This window comes from Trichosurus vulpecula, chromosome 6 (genome assembly GCF_011100635.1).
Source record: "Trichosurus vulpecula isolate mTriVul1 chromosome 6, mTriVul1.pri, whole genome shotgun sequence".
NCBI classification, from domain to species: Eukaryota; Metazoa; Chordata; class Mammalia; order Diprotodontia; family Phalangeridae; genus Trichosurus; species Trichosurus vulpecula.
The window spans coordinates 80,597,668-80,620,385 of NC_050578.1; the positions used below are offsets into that span (position 1 = coordinate 80,597,668).

Here is a 22,718-nt window from a genome sequence, read left to right on the forward strand (position 1 = left end):
AAGGCTTTAGCAGCCCAATGGATAGAGTACCAGGCCTGAAGTCAGAAAGACTCATCTTCCTGAGTTCCAATCTGGCCTTAGACCCTTACTAGCAGTGTGACCCTGGGCAAGTCACTTAACCCTGTTTGTCTCAGTTTCCTCAGTGGTAAAATGAGTTGAAGAAAGAAATGGCAAACCACTCCAGTATCTTTGCCAAGAAAATCCCAAATGAGGCCACAAAGAGTTGGACATGATTGAAAAAAGAAAAGATTGAACAAGGGTTTAGAGAAGAATGATAAAAGTATGAAGCTATTGGCATTCCTCAGCACCAATCAACAAGAGGCATTTATTAAACTCCTTCTGTGTGCCTGTCACTAGGCTAAGCACCACGGATACCAAAGGCAAGGAAAGAAAAAATAGCCTGTCTTGAAAGAGCTTGCATTCTACCAGGTGGAGACCACCGGTATGCATATAAATACACTTAGAATAAATGCAAAGTGAGGAACCTCCAAGCCTCATGCAGGAAGAAACATTTGAATGAAACTTTGAAGATAGGAATTTCAAGAGGAAGAGGTGAAGAGGGAGGGCTTTCCAGGTGTAGGGGACTGCCTAGGCAAAGGCATGATGAAGTGAGGAAGACTAGTACACAACCAATTTGGCTGGGATTTGGAGGAAGGGAAGAAATGTATAAAAAGCCTTGAAAGGCCTTTGGAGTATCCGAAAGGCTGTGTCAGACCTGTAGAACTGGGAATGCAGGTGCTCTCTAATAGTGACCCTTGATATAGCTCTTTAAGGTTTGTAAAGTACTGTCAATATGTCATCTCATTTGATCCTCAGAACATTATTATCCCCATTTTACAAATGGGGAAACTGAGGCTGAGAGGTTAGGTGACTTGCCCAGGGTCACACAGCTAGTGTCTAAGGCAGGATTTGAACTCACAACCCTATCAGGTAGATGCTTTTATTATTCCTATTATACAGATGAGGAAACTGAGGCAGGCAAAAGTTATCTGACAAGGTCACACATCTAATAAGGATCTGGGACAGGATTTGAACTCACAGCTTCCTGACCCCAAATCTAGCATTCCTACTGTACCACCTATCTTCCTCTACAGAATTCTTATTGAGAATAAAATGTATTGTAAAGTTAGCAAAGGGAACTCTGCCATTATTTGTAGATATCAGTAGGCACAGGCTGATGAGCACTTCTTGATGGATGACCTAATATTTACATAAAATCCTATTTTCTTCCCTTTAAAATTTTTTAATAATACAATTTCCTCATCCTGTATTGCAGAAAAATACATAGGTTTCCTTAATGTTGTCTGCAGTAAAGTTCTAATACTGGAGAAAACAATTTTAAAGGCTATAATTATTCCTAATAATGCTTCATGTTAAGCCTTATTATCAATGGGAAATCAGATTTTACTATGATAAAGAAGCAGCTGGAGCGCTTGCCCTAAAGGTTTAATATTAAAGAATATGCAAGATTGTAAGGTTGTGAGTATCAGCTAGGTATTTATTGAGCAAGTGAGCCATATTGCATAATGGCCAAGCAGGTACAAAAGAAAGGGGAAGATGACAGAATTCTGGGCATTATTGGTGTAGACCCCCTATTGCCCTTCTTCATCACTCCAATCTTCTGTAATGGGCCTCCTTCACAACTCCTGGAGAAGACAGGGGATGTACCAATTTATTTAATGCATGTTTTTGAATCTTAGAACTCTGAAAAAGGGGGAAACGACAGGTACTTTCTTGGGTTACTGATGGAATCCCCATCTGTCTCCCCAGAGGATAGGCCACCCTTCTCCAAGCCTACCTGAATTTGCCCTGGCCAGCAGAATACCTGGTTATGGTTGTACGGTCAGGACCTATGAAATGGAGAGCCTTTAATTATGGCTATTGACACACTGCACATCTGTCATTTGATGACCAAGCTAGGCAGATTGAGGGAGGTTTATCACCAGAGATATATGAATAGCAGGAGATTATTTGTTTTTTTTTGTTTTGTTTAAGGTCATAGCAACTCAATAAACCTATTTAATATAATGTATTGGGGTCACCATAGTCTGTAATGGAGCCGAGATGGAGGAGAAGGGACACCCATGCTGAGAAAAACATGGCTTTTTGAAATTTTGAAGTGGGCAGTCCATCAATAAGCATTTATTAAACACCTAGTCTGTACTGGGCACTGTGCTAAGCTCTAGGGATACAAAGAAAGGCAAAAGAGAGTCCTTGCCCTCACATGGCAAGCAGCATTGGAAGAACTCTGGTTTTAGAGCCAGAGAACCTGGGTTCAAATTATGACTGTGCCACCACCCCAGCTGTGTGACCTTGGTCCATTCACTTCATTTCTCTGAGGCCCGATTTCTTCATCTGTCAAACAAAGGCTTAGACCAAATGCCCACCAAGCCCCACTCTAGCACTGAACCTTTGCACCTGTATGGGTATAAGGTGGGATCCCCCCAAATTGCTGTGAAATCAGCAATATATATTTATAAAGTTCAGTGGGAAATTGTGCTTCAAGGCAGTCCAAGGATGCCTTGAAGATGGGGGAAGCTATTTCATGGCTTCCCTTTCCCTGCCTTAGGTAGGAGTGATTCTCATCAGAGGAGCAGTGGCATTTACTCTACACCAAGTACAGAGTACTCCTAAGCAATTCACACTTAGCACTCTATGTTAACTCATTAGAACAAGCCTTCTGCCTCTCCTCTACAAGAGTCCCATGTCTATCATTCCATTCCATTCTGCCTTCCATGGTTGGTTACCCCTGCCCCCAACTTTGCTGTGGACTGAAAAGCCACACATGCCAGGCTGGGCTACCTAGCATTATCCTTCCTTCCCCCACCTTGGCCTAGTAGAAAATAGGAACAGGTTTCTGGTTGCTGCTCAGAAGGGACACATGACTCAAACTGATCCTGAGGTAGTTGGAAGCACTGTTTACATTAAGGTTTGTAACTCATTATCCCAGAATAGATGGTATTCTCTTCCCCCACCCCTTCTTCCTGGAATGACTTGGAATGACAGGACAAAAATTTAGAAGACAAGAGTTATTGTATGTGACACAGAGCGTCTCTGGAGCATTCAAATCACCTATCTTTACCCACTGCTTTTCTCTCAGATTAAGAAAGTCAGAGCACAAGGTGATTTGGAGTACCCAACATGTCGTATGTTATACCCACAAAATGTCACATAATAACCTGCTCTTATAGAATTTCAGTTCTCAGAGGATCATAGGATTTCATGTGGAAAGGAACCTTAGAGACCATCAAAATGAACCCGTTCAATTTATGGGTGAGGAAACTGAGACCCAGAGAGATGCAAAGATCACAAAGCTAGCAAGTAGCAGATCTAGATTTTGAATTTCAAAATTTAGCTGTTTTGTTTTGTCTGTGGACAAACTACCTGGAAAGACACATACACACACACACACAGAGTCAGAGGAGGAGATATCATGTTGATCAGTAACTAAATCTAATGTTTGACTTTTAAATATGGAAATTTTCCCTCATTTTAATGTCTTTCACTTTAAAGTAAAAGCCCAATTCTCTTTTTCTTCCCCCAGTGGGAATTCAGAATAGCCAATTACCATCCTCTATAAGACATTGCTTAGCACAGTGTCTGCATATAGTAGGCAATTAAAATGTTTATTCATTAACAACCAAGCATATTACTAAGAATATCATTTATACATTCTCACTAAGCCATAGGAAAATGAAATAACAGCATTAGAAGAGATGCAGAGCAGCACATCATTTAATCCATCTCTAAGTAGAAATCCCGTGTACATTTCAACATTGGTGAGCCACCACTGGTCACCTTTGAAACATCCTAGCAAACCAGACAAGAACTGTAGGACTGGAGGAGAGCAAATGTACCTGTGGTTTTGTTTTTGTTTTTGTTTTTCAAAAAAGAAGAGGATAGAGTCTGTAAATTCTAGCTCAGTGAGTTTGACCTCAATTCCTAGGAAAATTCTAGACAACAAACAAATAAAAGAGACCGGACATAGGGTTAGTGAGCTACACAGAACTGAAACCAACATCTTTCTTCCCTCCCCATCTATGGAGGCAGGCCAAGGAGGATGTGGGTTAATGATTATCAAGAAAAGGAAGTTATGATTAAATAGAGGCATCCTGGCTTCATCAAAAACAAGTCAAGTCAAAGTACTTGAGGAGTAGTTTAACTAGTAGTTTAAACTACTGGAGGTGACGACATTCAAATAAATATGTGCAAACAAGATATGTACTGGATAAATTGAAGACAATCATAGAGGGAAGGCACTAACGTTGAGGGGAACCAAGATAAGCTTCTTGCAAGAGGTGGGATTTTAGCTCAGATTTGAAGGAAACCAGGAGGCAGAGGCAAGGAGGAAGAGAACTAAAGGCAAGCTGAGACAGCCAGAGAAAATGCCTGGAGACAAGTGTATATCCAGGAAGCAGAGGTCTCGTATAAGCTAAGCAAGAGGCTCTTCAAATAATAGCAGAACCCTGCCAAGTTCCACTTGCTACAATTGACAATTATATGAAATAATTTCTGAGTTCCCAAGTGGGCTCTTCTAGATTAGTTATCCCTAACCGTCATTTTTAGTCCATTCCTTAGACAGAGATTTTAATCATTTATCACCCACCCCACCTATAAATTGCCTTAGGTACAAAAGTTTTAAGAACATCCCTACTTTTAAAACTAAACTTCAGTTGTCAGTCAGCTACTTTGGTCCTAGAGAGGGATTATGGGGAAAGAAATCATGGAATTATTCTTTTCTATTCCATTTGCTTTGTGAAATGAAAATTCAGTGAGTTCCTTTTATTATTAAAATTATTGAGACTGATGGTATTTTGATATGGTCATTTCTTGTAGAGAGCAACTTAATTCTTTATTGAAGACCTACAACATTTTTTATGGGGACCAGAAGAACCGGCATATTATATACGGTGAGGTAAGAACATCATTGTTCTTAAAAATTGGGGAATGTCTGAAGAAGTTGTTGTATATAGTTATGATGGAACACTGCTATGCTGTAAGAAATGATGGAGTCATTGATCTGAGAAAACCATGGAAAGACTTGCACAAAATGATGAAGAGTAAAATGAGCAGAACCGGGAGAACATTGTATATGGTAACAACAATATTGTTTTAAGAACGACTGAGCAGACAAGTTATTTTGACTATTATAAATACCCAAATTAACTATAAAGGACATATGAAAAAAAGACACTATCTACATCCACAGAAAGAACTGATAAATAGAAGTATACGTGGAATAATTTTACATGTATATACCTATTTGTGTCTAATGGTAGCCATGATAATTTTGTTGTATATTTGAAAGGAATAGCAAGTTGTGCATAGTAGATTTACAGTTTCATGTGCACTCATCTTTTTACAGTACTGTGTTATAGAAATATTTGTTTTATTTCATAAATTAAAAATAAAATTTAGAATAATAGATGATGGATAGATAATCAATTTGATACTCAGAACAACACTGTAAATGATCTGTAGGAAGTATGACATTTAAAAAAAAGTTTTAGAAAATGAGAACCCTTGAATTTGCAATTTCATCGATTTGATGATACCATTGAAGGCCTCTTGATAAATTTCCTTTTTCATTTAAAACAAACTCAAAGACTTTGAATCTCACTAAAAAAAAAAAAAGATGTCATGCCACAGTCCACATCAAATTTACTTAGAAGCAACTTATATATCCTAGAGTATACTATATAAAGGTCCCTGAATTCAACTTCTGAATCATCCTCCAAGACAACAAATCTGAAAGGTAACTCAACCTCCATATAACAATAGCAACTAGTCTTTTTCAGAAATAGCTGCTGTAAATGAGTTAATCTAAGTGTTTAAAATAAGATTTGAGCCAAGTAGGAAGGGATGATTATTCTAGCTTACAGTATGAAATCATTTGACTTTCTTTATGGAGGGGAGGGGAGGGTAAGGGAGGGGAGGGAGCAGGATTTGGTCTCCTATCCCCACCTTAAGTTTCGGATGTCATCAAAGAAAGTAGGGGTGGGGGTGGGGAAGGGTCAAAGGACAGAGTTAACCAGGTATTAGTATGTTAACAAATTGCTAGGATATGTCTCAGGCCCAGTCATCCTGTGAAAGAAGTTACTGATTAAATTGGAAGGCAGCTCACCTTTATCTGGGTGAAGAATGGCAGTGCCTTAGAGAAGGCCATTACACAGCTAAGCCTCCTGAACCTTGGAGATAGTGGGTCAGTTTAAGAGTTTAAGGAATTCAAGGCAGGGAACAACATTTTGTGACCCCTAAGCCTCTTCCAGAAAAGGGGAGAAGGGGTGATTTTTCTCTCCAACCTGCCACCTTATTTGTCATAGTATATATTACAGTAGAGTCAATTGCCTGGTGCAAGACACCCTATCAATCAGCAAGTATTTTAGAAAGTTGAACAGTTTGAGTCACATTCTCCAGACATGGAGATGATATTTAAGGCAGGAAGCAACTTCAAGGAGTACGTGTATGTATGCATGCATTTATGGATGTATTTGTATGTGTACGTATACAACTGTGTATATATACGTATGTGTGTATATATATATATGTATATATATGCATGCATTATCTAGCAGTGCCACTTAAATTTCTCAACAGCACATAAAAGTTTTACAAAAATTGACCATGTATTATTGGGGAGAATGGGGGACTATTCTTCCCAATATCATTTGACATGATTCTATTGGTAGAAATGCTGGGTAGAAAGAAAGGCATAAAAGATCTGCAAGAAAGAGCTATCATTATTCCTATTTACTGATGACATCATAGTTTGCTTACATGATTCTAGAGAATCAGGAAAGATACTGCAACAATAGGAGAAGAGATATTGTAAATAAATGTAAAAAGGCAGAGAGAGTAAACATAGCATTTATGGACAATAATATAGTAAAAATAGAAATCAGTTTAGGGAGAAGAAATGAAAAAAAATTCAGATTCAAATTGGGAATTAAAGATAAATCATGAGTAATGAGTGAGCCAAAGAATAAATCATAGAAACAATTGATAATTATGTAAAAGAAAATGATAATGATGAAACAACATACCAAAATTTCTGAGATGAAGCTTAGGCAATCCTTGGGGGAGTGCGCTATATGTATGTATGTATGTATGTATGTATGTATGTATGTATATATAAAACTGTGTGTATTTACCTAAAAACATACATTATGAAAATATGAGGGGGATAGCTAAGTGGTACAGTAGATAGAGAGCCGGATCTGGAGTCAGAAGGACTTGTCTTCCTGAGTTCAAATCCATCCTCAGACACTTACTGACCTTGTATATATCACTCAACCCTATTATCCTCAGTTCCTCATCTGTAAAATGACATGGAGAAGGAAATGGCAAACCACTCCAGTATCTTTGCCAAGAAAACCCCCCAAACCACAAATAGTCAGACATGACTGAAACTGAATGACAACAATATATAAGAGGACTGATGAAATGAATATGTATTTTAAAAATGGGAAAGCCAACAAATAAACTCAGAAGAAAAGATAATAAAAATTAAAAGAGAAATAGATAAATTAGAAACCAAAAATACTACAGAAATGATGAAACTAAAAGCTGGTTCTTTAGAAAGGCTAACAAAATCAATCAAGCTTTAGTCGATCCAATTATAAAGAAGAGCAGAAAATCAAATCAACCAAACAGCAAATGAATAAGGCGAAATCACAAGAGAACCAGAGTAAAAAGAATTATTGAACCCTGTTGTGAACATTCTAATGCTACCAAAACTGAGAACACAAAAGAAATAGAGGAAAATTTTTAAAAACATAAAATACCAAAACTAACTACCAAAAATATATCTTTAACAATCCAATCTCAGAAAAGACAATAGAACAATTTATAAAGGAACACCAAAGCATAGAGGGGATAGGGGAAGGGGGAACCTCCTGATCCTGATGGAGTCACAGGAAAAATTTCTCAAACTTCTAAAATGTGCTAATATTGCACAAAATAAATTTTTAATTGAGAAAGCATTCTACCAGATCTTTCTACGAGATGAATATAGTCCTAATACGTAAACCAAGGAAGAATTAAACAAATAAGGAGAACAATAGACCAAGAAGGAAATGGCAAACCACTCAATATTTTTGCCAAGGAAACCCTACGTAGGGTCATGAAGAGTCTCACATGACTGAAATGACTAAAACAACAAAATAGACCAAGAACATTAATAAATATTTATTCAAGAATTTTAAATGAAATCCTGCCAAACAGTCTACAGAAGTCTATCCAAGAAATCATTCATTATGACCAAGTATCAGGTGGTTTTGCTGGTTTTTTATCTTCTCTTTTTAAAAAAAAATCCTTTATTAATTTTATGTTCCAAATAACAAGTATTTTTTTTTATTATTTTGTTCCTTTAAGATAGCTCCTACCCATTAAAAAAAATTACAAACAAATCTCTCAGTACATATCTACCTAGTCCAGGGAAACAAATTCCCACATTAATCATGTCCAAAAATGGATATTTCTTTTTGCATTTTAAGTTCATCACCTCTCTGTCTGAGGCAAGTGGAATGTTTGATCTTTATTCTTTTGGACTCATAATCTTTTATTGCATTGATAAGAGTTCTAAAGTATTTCAAAGGTTGTTTTTCCCCCTATGATATTGGTATAACTGTATAAATTGTTTCCTTGTTCTGCTCACTTCACTCTGCATATTTCATAAAGGTCTCACTAGTTAACTTTGAAATGATCCATTACATCATTTATTATGGCACAGTAAGATTCTCTTATATTCATATACCACAATCTGTTGAGCCATTTTTTTTCTTTAAAACAGTGTTATTTGTTATATGGAATACCTCTTTATAAATATGTATATATATATACATATATATATTATATATATATAAATATGTATATATATATACATATATATATTATATATAGAGAGAGAGAAAGAGAGAGAGACAGAGACAGAGACAGAGACAGAGACAGGTTTTGCTTTTACTGGCCTCAGCCACTTACTAGCTGTGTGACCTTGGCCAAATCCCTTAACCTCTGTTTGCCTCCATTTCCCCAACTATAAAATGGGGATAATAATATAACTCATCTCCCAAGGTTGTCCTGAGGATCAAGTGAAATAATGTTTGTAATGTACTTAGTATAATGTCTGGCACACAGTAGGCACTTTATAAATGCTAGCTATAGTAATAATTATTATTATTATTACATTAAAAACATTTCTAAATTACCCAAAGCCTGTGAGAGCTCTCTTGCAACAAAGTAAGCAGGCAAAAATTAACAATACAGTGACATCATCAGAAAGTGCATGCAACATTTCACACCTGTAGCCCCACCAACCTGTTTTTAAAAGTCTTTTAATGAACATAATTGACATAAATTAATTTTAATTAGTTATAAGTCTATTTTCTCTCCCTCCCACTTCCAACCCCATTGATAAAAGAAAAAATAAAAACAAATTCCTTGGGAAAAAATATGTATAGTCAAGCAAAACCAATTCCTTCACTGGCTATGTACAAAAATATTCAGAACCCCAAATTCATTACCTCTCTATGAAGAGACAGATGACATATTTCATCCTCAACCCTCTGGAATAATAGATTGTCAGCTCTTAAAGTTGTTTGTTTTCAGGGTTGTTGCTGTAATAAAAATAATAGCAATAGAGCTTTTAAAGGTTTTCATGGTTCTTTAAAATATCTATTTGATCATCACATAGTTCCTATTATTATCCCAATTTTACAGTTGAGGAAACCAAAGCAGCTATAGGTAAAGTGATTTGCACAGGGCAACCCAGCTAGTAAGCATCTGAGGCATAATTCAAATTCAGATCTTCCTAGTTTCAAGTCCAGCTCTGTATCCAGTGCTCCACCTAATGGCCTTTATGGGAATTGTTCTGATTCTGCTCATTTCATTCATCAGTTTAAAAAAGACTTCCAAATTGTTCATTTTTGTAAATTTGATACTACAGTAAAAATTGTTCTTGCAGGATATGCGCACTTCACTCTATATCATCATACAAACTTTCCACACTTCTCCAAAATAATCTATTTCCTCATTTCTTACAGTATCATAGTATTCTATCCCATTTATATACAACAATTTATTGTTACTTCTCATTGTGCCACCAGCTGCTATAAATATTTTTACACATCTAGGACCTTTTCATATTTCTTTTATCTCTTTTGGGTATAATTTGTATTTTGTCTTTATAGCTGTATTTCTGTAGTTTTTGTATGTATCTTGGTAGAAGTTGGGAGAAGAAGGATACTGGAAGAAATTTTAAAATAAAAGATGCCACCACAAACTTATTTTAAAAATCAGTGAACGAATTAACGTGCCTCTTAATAAATACGAAAGGATGCCCTAAACAATGAAGTTGTTTACAGATAAATTGAGAAACCAATTTTTTTCTGTCAATTTCTCCTGCTATTATTTTTGACAGACCATTTTTATATTTTGAATATTGAATTGTTATATCTTTCAGAGAGAATATTGAATTTTTGATACAGTACAAAGAACGTTGATGGGATATTTTTTTTCTAGACTGAAGATGACAACCTAGTTATCGAAGGAATTTTGGATGTATTCTGGGGAGTACAAAAGCCTATCCGGCTAAAAATTCAAGATGAGAAGCAGGTCCCTTCTTTTGCAACCATCAAGTCATCACCTTTATTCTCCCAAAAGGGGTGAGCTATAACTCAGATACCTCAAATACAAAGTAATGCAAATGTGAACTATGTTTAGATCTAAATAAACATGAGTAATATATATCTCTTTAGAAATAAAGATCTTTATCTACTAGTGGTAAATTTTCTTATCCAAAAAGGGCCTATTATTTCCGAGCTATGTTCATATACTCTCCTTACTCTCTACAAATTGAAGTCTTAGTAATGTTCAGCCTAATTATTGTAGTGCAGTAGATAGAGTGCTGTGCTTGGAGTGAGGAAGAACTGAGTTCAGACAATTACTACCTGTGTGACCCTGGGCAAGTTTTTTCACCACTGTTTGACTCAGTTTTCTCAACTGTAAACTGGGTATCATAATAGCACCTACCTCCCAGGATTATTGTGAGAATCAAATGACATGATATTTGTAAAAGAAAAATGCTTAGCTCAGTGCCTGTCACATAATAGGTGCTATATAAATGCTTATTCCTTTCCCCTTCTGACCCCAAACATACTGTGGGAAGACGGGAATTGAATCAGTTCCTAGAGGGCAGTCTATGGTTCCCCATCAGTGAATTAGAATTGGTGCTTTTAATATTATTTCTTTTTTCTTCATATCCAGTAGAATTCATGGTCATTCTGAAAACAAAATACAATCTGGGGAAGGAATGGTGGAAGGGGGGATTGGGGAGGAGTGTTCTCCTTGATTTTTCATCACTAATCTCCCCTTCATAATCTCTTATTTGAGGGCGCAGTAGGGAAGGAGAACACCAAAGCCCATCCTCCTGATGTTTGCATTTCTATGTAGCACCCTGTGGAGGGGGTGGAATGGGGGCATGGTGGTTGGGTATGGGGTGAGGAGTAGGGGAGCAGAAAAAGGAAGCAGTTAACAGAACAGTCTTAACAACTTGATTCTGGTGATAGGGGAAAAGCCTACAATCGTCGAAGGAATGCGAACATTTCCCTAGGTGGAGGAACCAAGAGCCCCCTGGCCTTTCTCTCTTCTCCAAGCTATGTCCCCAATGTTTGTATTTGTGAAAGAGCAAAGACAAGCAGCATGATGACCCTACCCATGTTCTCCAGAGCAAGACTCTTGACCATATCTTGTTCCCATTTCCCATAGAAATGCAGGCTGATGCCCCTCCCTATAACCAATGGCATAATTTAAGTAAATCACAAGTGTATTCTATATAGAAAAATCCAAATTTCTAAAATAGGTCAATTTGGAGGTTATTCTTCACATTACCTAAGGTTTCTTTGCATGGTTCCTCTAAAAATCAAACTCCCCTAAGGTACTTACAGTAGAATTTGATTAACCAAAGTTTAATTTGTATGCTCCCTTTAAGGAACAAGATAATTTTTTTTGAAAAATATTTTTTTCCAATTACATGTAAAGACAATTTTAACATTCTTTTTTTAAAAATTTTGAGTTCCAAATTTTCTCCCTTCCTCCCCTGCCCCTCCCTAAGATGGTAATCAATTTGAAATGTCATATATGTGTAATCATGCAAACATATTTCCATATTATTCATGTTGTGAAAGAAGAAACAGAACAAAAGGAAAAAACTACAAAAAATAAAGTGAAAATAGTAGGCTTCAATTGGCCTTCAGACATGAACATGGCAATTTAGAAAAGATACTTCTGTCATTACATGTTAAATCATCATCAAGATGGTGTCTTCTCAAATCTCTCTGAGGACTTGCTTAAAGTTCAGTCTCTAAGGTCAGTTTCCATGTGCAAGGATTGATAAGGTGATTGTGTCTCATTTCTATTCAATTCAACAGGTAATCATTAAGTATCTAACCTGAGTGATCCTGGGCAAGTCACTTAATCCTGCTTGCCTCAGTTTCCTCATCTGTAAAATGAGCTGGAGAAGGAAATGGCAAACCTCTTCAGTATCTCTGCCAAGAAAACTCCAAATGGGGTCACAAATAGTCAGACATGATTGAAACAACTGAACAACAACAAAAATAGAGAAAATGCTAGCACCTACCTCACAAGGTTGTTGTGAGGATCAAATGAGATATTATTTGTGAAAGCACTTAGCACAGTTCCTGGCACACAGGTGCTATATATAATTAATTGAACTTGTCTGTTTCAGTCTATTACAGAATGCTTCATTATTTCTTTCATTGAGTTCAAAAATGATCCGCATATATATTTTGATATTATTTAACAAATTACTAAAAATGCCAACTCTCTCAATAATTACCTAATTTATTATTCCATTTGAGTCCCCAGTCTTATATAACTGAGATCTCTCATGAATTGTCTTCTTTCACCTTCAGACCCCAAATTTGTGGCCTTACTTACCCATCATCATCATCCTCCTCATTGTTATTGTCGTCATCATCAGCATCAGCATCATCATCATCATCATCTCACCCATTTCCTTTCTCCACCCATATTCCCCTAGTTAAGGTCTTCATTCCTTCTTGCTTAGACTATTGTAATAGTCCCTAACTGAAATCCTTGCCTCAAGCATCACCCCCACTCCATCCCATCCTCCAGACAGTCGCCAAAGTGATTTTTCCAAAGCACAAACGTAATGCCAGTCCTCTGTTTATAAACATCAATGAATCCTTATTGCCTCTAAAAACCAAATAAAAACTCCTCTCTTTGGCATTTAAGATCCTTCCCAACCTATCTTTTAAACCTTATTAAACACTACACCCTTCATGCATTCTCCAGTCCAGTCATCCTGATCCTTTTTACTGTTCCCCACACATGGCACTCAATGCACCTTCTCATGCCTTTGAGAGTCATGGGCTGACTCCAAGGCTGGAGTGCAGACCCCACCTTGCCTATCCTACCTTCAAAAGTCAGCTTAAGCATCATCTTCTCCATGATTTTTTTCTTCTCCCCCAGATGCTCCTACAAACCCTCACCAAGATCACTTTATGTCTGTTTCAATCCTGGGCCTCTGTCTGTGCAGGTTTTCTCCTTTGATACAGTGAAAGGTCCTTGAGAAAAAAAACTGTTGCCCACTTTTCTTTGTATCACCAGCACCTGATTGATTCCTTCACTTACTTGGATGATTTTCTTTTAACAAGATTGGCAAGGGAAATGTTAGCGTGTTTTTCTTTCCCATGATAAAATAGGCAAATGAATGGGCTTTTGCTAATCCATATGTAACAACCCCATGCAGGAGACCTCATAGCGAGTGACCCTCCCAGAAAGGGTGGAGGTATCATGAAGTTAGGTGTGAGCAATACTTCCCTGGTGCTGTCTGAGACAAATTCATTGACACCCCCCCTCCCCCGCCCCACTCTGTTACTGACTAATGGCTTCATCAATTGTTTCTTTCACTGAGTTCAAAGATGGTCCATATGATTTATTTAATAAATCACTAAAAGCACCAAATATCTCAATAACTGGTTAATTCATTATTCCATTTGAGCTCCCAGTCTTGTAGAACTGAGATCTTTCATGAGCCACCTTCCTTCATCTTCAAAGACCAAATTTATAGCCTGACTCACACATCACCATTGCTGGCCACATAATTAATTAATAGTAGCCAATAATAATATAAACAATGCATCCATTGCCAAAGTTACTTCTATGCTTTGGGAAAGCATGCTGATTCGCACGATTAGCTAATCAGCATAAAGTTGCTGATTAGAATTCCTCTCATACATTTCCCACTGCCACATCCTCTAAAACACTCAAACTACAGCCCCAAAAGGCAATTCTTATTAAAATGTAGGGACTCCATTCATCTTCAGGTAACTGTTTTTCTCCACCGATCAAGACTGAATTCAGTTCAGTTCTCACTAACAATGAAAATCTATTCATCTCATTCAACTCCCCTGAAGAATTCACCTCAAAATGGCTTTACAGAATATCTTTTCCACAGACATTTAACTGTACAAGTCACTCACAGACTCTTTCTCCAAAGGCATTTAACTGTCAATCTCCTAAGAAATGAAATTCCATCAATACTTTCTCAGAGCCTATTCTCTCTGTTTCTCTGTCTCTTTCTTTGTCCCTGTTTCTCTCTCTCTCTCTCTCTCTCTCTCTCTCTCTCTCTCTCTCTCTCTCTCTCTCTCACACACACACATACACACACACACACACACACACACACTAACAATATCTGAAGTCTATGTGGGAGGGGCTACATCATCTAGGGTTGCCAACTGTCAATCAAACATTGACCTCTTTCTCTAGCTTAATTAGGAAACCCCTATATTGGTGGACAGGACTGGCTTTGGTAGGACAGGTTCTAAATTAGAATGAATGCTTCTTTTTGTATTTTAGGGAGTTTCACTGAAATCCTATAACACTTATATATATAGTATTAGTTGTATTCACCAAGCAAAACATACAATCCATGCTTTAAAAATGATGCCATCTGTTGTACATGATGAGGGAAATATGCAATGTGTCTCTTTAAGGAAGAATAACAATATACAGAATCTATGTGGGAGGGGCTATATCATCTAGGGTTATCAACTGTCAATCAAACATTGACCTCTTTTTCTAGCTCAATTAGGAAACCCCTATATTGGAGGCTAGGACTGGCTTTGGTAGAAAAGGTTATAAATTAGAATGAATTCTTCTCTTCATAACTTAGGTAGTTTCACTCAAATCTTGTAGCACTTATATATAGTATTGGTTGTATTCACCAAGCAAAACATATAATTCATGCTTAAAAATGATGACTTCTATGGGCATTGATGGGGAGGATATATACAGTGCAATATATGGTACATTTAACATTGAATTATAGTATTTCAACCCAATCATAGATCCACTGTACTCATGAAAATTCCACTGACTTAAATGATTTCCAAACTAAGGTAGAGTGAACATTATCTATCAGGTGATTCCCCCCTCCCAATATTTTAGAAACATTTATCACCATGGAGTGACTCCAAGTTTTTAATTATTCAGGTGCCTGGCAAATTGCCTCATTTTGCACCTTAGATCTTATGAAATGATCAACGAGAGGTCAAAGAATTTAAGCAGAAATGTTTTAAGATACCTGTAAGATCTTTATCACAAAGCATTTTTGAAAGACTCAAGCACCACATCTAGTCAAGTAGGCTTCCCAGGAAGCTATTCTGTACATCTCAGTGGCTTCTAGATGATTGCAGGCTGTTAATATGCCATAGCCCACAGTGATGATGATAGAACCTTGTTTGCCAGTAACTTCTTGTGTCCTACCAAGGACCAACACGACAATATAGCAAGAGAAACAAAGGTTGCTGAATAGGGTGGGCAGGGGACTCAGGTGCTGAACCTGACTCTTGTTTGACTTTGGATAAAATTCTTGATCTTTTTGCACCTCAATTTTAAAAGAGATGGGACAGGGGGTGGTGAGAAAGAGTGGTTAATGGGGAAGCACCTAATTCACCTGGCACATGTGAGAAATGGGACATTTTACATAAGTCACTTTTCTAGAAAACTGAAACTCTCAATTTGATAAAATTTTATGTGGGAATTTTTCTAAACCATGTTGCATACTTTCCTGCTTTCTTAAACAGGAGTTGTTGAATACATGTATTTTTTCTTCGTAGTTCCATGCACACAGCAGGTGCCTAATAAATACTTGTTGATGGATCACTCATTTTGATGATACAAAGCCATCTTTAGGAACCTTAATTATTGATCTGTTAGGTAGCCTAGTACAGACCTTAGAGCCTTTGGTGTGTATAGGGCTGTTATTTCCCATTCTGTTAAATGGCCTGACTACTATGTCTTTTTTAGTTCTTGAATCTGAAGTCTGTTGTTTTCGTTGGACTTTCAATCATTCTTCCTCACCATCATCATTGTGCCTGAATCTAGCACCCTGGCCCCATTCTCTAACTTGTGGCTTATAATTTCACAGAAACCCTGTAAGCTATGAGTTCTTATTTGTGGGGTCCAAAATTTTCCAACCTATAATAAAAGAAACTGAGGTGGAGCTCTGAGCCAATTGTACTTTATTAAAGGGTCCATGGTCCCCCCTAATGAAATGGACCTTAGATATCCCTCGTGATCTGAGATGCCCCCTTCCTCCAGGGCCTGAGTTTTATGATACAGAAGAGACACAGTAAAATACAATCTTATTGGTTGGTAAACTTTGACCTTGATCCTCCAGGAGAGTCTACACAAAATATGGAATTTCACTTGTTGACAAATAAGCTGATGAGCAGACCCTGATAGACCTATCTTGACCTTTCAGGAGGTCCTACCGAGGCAATGAGCAGACCCATTTACTGGCCTCATAAACAGACGTGAAAACGTACACAGACCAGTACAAAGGCAGTCCACAGGTTGCCAAAGAGGGTCACTTCATAGGCAAATGCTCATAGCCATCTACCCATGTTGGGCAATAGAGGGATGACAAGGGACAGAAAGGCAACAAAAATAGCCAGGGGATTTTCCATGTAATTGAGTCACCTCCACCACACTGAGCTTGGTCATCACAACAAGGCAAAAACAAGGGTGGAGGTCCTCTAGTTAATTTGCTATGATTAAGTAAGTGAACTTACAACCTGCATTTCACAGTTCTTGGGCCTAATATACAGAAGTTATAATCACTGCCCCTGTGGAATCATATTAAATTGATAAATACTGATTGAAATAAAATAGGGGTCTAATTAATCACCTATCACGTATTATCCCCATTCTATGGATAAGGCAACTGAGGCTGAAAGAAGTTAAGTGACTTACTTCCCCAAAGTCATAAACTTCTAAGGCTATATTAAAAAAAACCAAGTCATTCTGCTTCCAAGTCCCGAATTCTCTCTACTATGTCATGCTCCCACCCTTGAATGGCTAAAAGTCCCTAGAACTTCATTTCCTATTCACTCATTGGAAGAAATTCCCTGGACTCCATTTCCAAGAATACTGTGTGTTGGGCTACAAAGCATTGGTGCCACCAGGTGAGGACTTCAGTTGGTGGAAAGTCTTACAGGAAAGGAGGTCTAAAAAGTCTGGATTGTTGAAGGCATTCATGAATGGGGACAGGAAAGATGGGGCAGAAGAGGAGCCTAGGAAGTGATGCTGCTATGGGAGTCCTGGGAGAATCTGGATGCTCGCAGGCTAGAGGAAGAAGTCGTTAACCACTCTCTGAATTACTTCCCAAAAGGCTTTTATAGATTCCCATGAAGCAGCCAGAGCTTTTTACTACTGAGGCAGCTATATTCCTCTCCTGATTTCCTGTGAGACTTAGAAAAATCGTATTTTTATTGTTATCTTTTTATATTACCATCATCCAAGACTGTGCTGGTAAATGTTTAATAACCTGTTTTTCTATACACACCTCTAGATAGGCATATATCCATATATACACACATATTTGCAAATATGAATAAGTATACATATATATCTGTATATATGTATATACACACATATATGTGTATACACACGTTTTGTAGTTTCAGTCATGTCTGACTCTCCATGACCCCATGGTCACAAAAAATTTGGCAACAGTAAAGGGCTTCTGGACACATGACCTAAAATTAATTAGAGGGAAACACATAATGAATCCACGGTGTTTCTGGCAGTGCTTGCCCATGTTGCATCATGCAACTTCACTGCAGTCTTGGTTCTGAACACAAAGAATTCACTTTGCACTGCTCAAGCCCTCAGGCCACGTAACACCAACTAAGGTTGCCAAAACACAAAAAGGGGTCACAAATGGAAAAAGTCTAAGAATCCCTGTTCAGGGAAATAAGCTTATGAATGGCAGGAAAGATGCTCCCCATCTTCACTGGTAGAGGGAGTTTCCTCATACAAGGATTCCCTTTGCCAATGAAGTCATAGTTGTCTCCTCCATTAGATGCGAGCTCCATTAGAGCAGGAACTGTCTTTTGTCTTTCTTTGTATCTCTAGAGCTTAGCGTAGTGCTTGATACACAGTAGGTTCTTAATAAATGCTAGTTGATTGACTCTCCCCTTTTCTAGCCTAAATTATAAAACTTCTAGAAACTACAAGGAATTATATCCATTTGTATATGGGATAGATAAGAATGGTCCTATTAACCTCAATTATCTTTCCTTGTTCTTATATGGCCATTGTGTCTTAACTAATTGTTCTGCTATTTTCTTTGTTATTTGCATGGTCTATGTAATTAGAGAATATTCCTTCAGTTGGGGCTCAGACTACAATTTGAATAATTTCTTTTCCCAAATACCAAATCCCGAACCTGGATAAATAAGCAAGGATTTCCAGAGACAAGAGTTCTCTTAGGTCTTTAGGTGACTCTTGCTACATGTAGTTCAAATGTTGTCAATTCATTCTTTGCTTGGAGCTTCAGCTCTAACCAGACCCTACTCCAATCCCTCATCAGCAAAGGCAGATGACCCTGGGTTTTCAAATGTTTGCCAGCAGCTGACAAGTTCTTCTATACCTGAGAATAGGTCTGGTGATGAGCCCTTGTCTGTTGTTCAAGGACGAGTCTAGGTTGGTTCAGGAAGACTCATCATTACGTTGGCCACCAGGGAACGAACTTTTTCATCCACCACAACTATTGGAGACCATCTGTTAAGTCATAGAGATGTTGTAATCTGTATTACAGAAGCAATGCTCATGCCAATAAAAACACAAATCCTTGAACGATTAAAGATACTACTGAATCCTTTTTGCTAAACAAAATCTCTATTTGGGGTTCTACAATTTGAAAAATCTTTGTTTCACCACACAGGCTCTGGTCACAAGAGATTCAGCTTTCTCTCTGCCATCCATTCCCTTCTTCAGCCCAGAACCCAACGTGTGTTTTGGCCACAGGTCTGAAACAGGAGACTACCATGGAATCCCTCCTCAATTGTTCCATGCATATTAAGGCAAGGAAGATAAGAGTTATGGACTGAGGAAGAAGGTGCCTCTATCATGTGAGCTTTTCAAGCTTCCTGGAGGCCCAGAAGAATGCAGACAAAGCAGACAAGGTGATGAAGGTCCTGCATGACAACAGAGATGGTTGAGTTCTAGGAGCATATAGTACTGGTGGTAGCAGTCATGGTGGCCTGCAATGACTTCTGGGAGAACAACTGAGCAGACAGCACCATCCACCCAACATCACTCTCCACATAGCCCTCCTACCTCCATATTCTCCAAATTTCATGTCCCAAGGTCGGCCAGAGCATAATGAATAACACAGCATTAAAAGTTCCCCTTCTGTTTTAATAAACAAATCTTTTTTTCCTAGGGAATTGTTTTGTAGCATCAGTCAATCAGCAAGCATGTATTAAATACCTACTATGTGTCACACACTGTTCTAGGTGCTGGACATAAAAAGGTAAAAATGACAAAATTGCTGCCCTTAAAGAGCTTATATTCCATTAGGGGAAATATCACATACACATGAAAGCATAATTCCTGAGCTTCTGCCCAGCGTATGTCACTGCAAACCATCAGATCCAAGATCACAACAGTACCTGATTCATTTTGAGCCATCTGTTCCTTGGACTTTACAAGATATGAGATATCCAGTGATCAAACTATTGTGGACATCTTTTAGACAATATTTTTCTATGTATGGTAGGGGTATCATGGGATAATGAATAGAAGCCAGCTACAGTCAGGAAGATCTGGTCACAAGTCCCAACACTGACAATTACTGGTTGTGGGCTCTCAGGCAAGTTATTTAACCTATTGGTGCAGAGAAATGGCAACAGCAAGTATGTATTAAATACTTCCTATGTATATGCAGGTCACTGGGCAGGTGCCAGTTGGCATTGGGAGAGGGACTTTGCTTATTGAGTATTCACAACATATGGCAGGATACTGTATACCAATGAAATCTCAAAACCAGTCCAAAACAAAAAATACACATTCAATCTGTCAACAGCTATTGGTCATTGGTCAAATTATAAGGAGTCCTTATGACAATTATTGAGGCCTTTTTTCTTTTTTCTTTTTTGTGGAGAAGAACCATGACCAATGGAATGAATCATGAGAAAGAAGAAACAGAACCAAAAAAAAACACAACCCAAAAACAAATACAAAAGAGAGGGAAAAAGGGGGGGGGAGAAGAAGGTGAGCATAAAGTGTGCCTTGATCTGCATTCATACTTCATAGTTCTTTCTCTGGATGTAGATAGCACTCTCCATCGTGAGTCCTTTGGAGCTGTCTCTGCACATTGTGTTGCTGAGAAGAGCAAAGTCTGTCAGGGTTAGTCCTCACAGAATCCATATATCTGTGGCTGTGTATAATGTTCTCCTGGCTCTGCTCCGCTCACTCAGCATTATGTCGTGTAGGTTTTGCCAGGTTGTTATGAAGTCCATATCATCCCCATTTCTTATACCACAGTAGTATTCCATTACCTTCATATACCACAGCTTGTTCAGCCATTCCCCAATTGATGGGCATCCCTTTGATTTCCAATTCTTAGCTATCCCAAAAAGAGCCGTTATAAATATTTTTGTACATATGGGTCCTTTTCCCACTTGTGTGATCTCTTTGGGATACAACCCTAGAAGTGATATTGCTGGGTCAAAGGGTATGAACATTTTTATAGCCCTTTGGGCATAGTTCCAAATTGCTCTCCAAAATGGCTGGATCAGTTCACAACTCCACCAGCAATGTAACAATGTTCCAATTTTCCCACATCCTCTCCAGCATTTATCATTTTCCTGTTTTGATATTTTAGCTAATCTGACAGGAGAGAGATGGTATCTAAGAGTTGTTTTAATTTGCATTTCTCTAATCAGTAGTGATTTCGAGCATTTTTTCATATGTCCATAGATATCTTTAATTTCTTCCTCTGAAAACTGTCTGTTCATATCCTTTGACCATTTCTCAATTGGGGAATGACTTGTATTCCTATATATTTGGCTCAGTTCCCTGTATATTTTGGAAATGAGGCCTTTATCAGTGACATTAGTTGTAAAGATTTTCTCCCAATTTTCTGCCTCCCTCCTAATCTTTGTTGCATTGGCTTTTTTCTTGTACAAAAACATTTCAATTTAACATACTCAAAATTATCCATTTTGCATTTTGTAATGCTCTCTATCTTGTGTTGGGTCATGAATTCTTTTCTTTTCCATAAATCTGATAGGTAAACTATTCCTTGCTCTCCCAAATTGCTTATAGTTTCAGCCTTTATTCCTAAATCATGAACCCATTTTGACTTTATTTTGGTATATGGTATAAGATAATGGTCTATGCCCAGTTTCTGCCCTACCATTTTCCAATTTTCCCAGCAGTTTCTGTGAAAGAGTGAATGCTTAGCCCAGAAGCTGGCCTCTTTGGGTTTATCAAAGAGGAGATTGCTATAGTCATTGACTTCTCCATCCTGTGTACTTATCCTGTTCCACTGATCCACAACTCTGTTTCTTAGCCAGTACCAGGTAGTTTTGATGACTGCTGCTCTATAGTACAGTTTAATATCTGGTATGGCTAGGCCACTTTCTCTAGCATTTCTTTTCATTAATACCCTAGATAGTCTAGACCTCTTGTTCTTCCAGATGAATTTTGTTATTATTTTATCCAGCTCTGTAAAATAATTTTTTGGTAGTTTGATTGGTGTGGCACTGAATAGATAGATTAATTTAGGTAAAATTGTCATTTTTATTATATTAGCTTGGCCTAACCATGAGCAACTGATATTATTCCATTTATTTAGATCTGACTTTATTCGCGCGGAAAGTGTTTCATAATTATGTTCATATAGGCCCTGGGTTTGTCTTGGCAGATAAACTCCCAAATATTTTATAGTGTCTACAGTAACTTTGAATGGAATTTCTCTTTCTATCTCTTGCTGTTGGGCTTTGTTAGTAATGTATAGGAATGCTGAGGATTTATGTGGATTTATTTTATATCCTGCAACTTTGCTAAAGTTGTTTATTATTTCAAGTAGTTTTTTACTTGATTCTCTAGGATTCTCTAAGTAAATCGTCATATATATCATCCGCAAAAAGTGATAATTTAGCTTCTTCTTTTCCTAGTCTAATTCCTTCAATTTCTTTTTCTCCTCTTATTGCTACAGCTAACATTTCTAGTACCAAATTGAATAGTAGGGGTGATAATGGACATCCTTGTTTCACCCCTGATCTTATTGGGAATGCATCTAGCTTATCCCCATTACAAATAATGCTTGTTGATGGTTTTAAATAGATGCTATTTATAATTTTAAGGAAGGCTCCATT

General features: G+C 37.6%; 1 protein-coding gene across 3 annotated transcripts in view; it reads left to right on the plus strand.

Moving 5' to 3' along the window:
- The window catches only part of RASSF6 (Ras association domain family member 6), a 68,331-nt gene that overhangs the window by 29,868 nt on the left and 15,745 nt on the right, over positions 1 to 22,718 (plus strand). For all 3 annotated transcript variants that reach the window (XM_036762241.1, XM_036762243.1, XM_036762242.1), the window contains 2 exons: positions 4,837 to 4,915; positions 10,519 to 10,661. In XM_036762241.1, the coding sequence (XP_036618136.1) occupies positions 4,837 to 4,915; positions 10,519 to 10,661 (222 nt within the window). The remainder of the gene's footprint in view (positions 1 to 4,836; positions 4,916 to 10,518; positions 10,662 to 22,718) is intronic.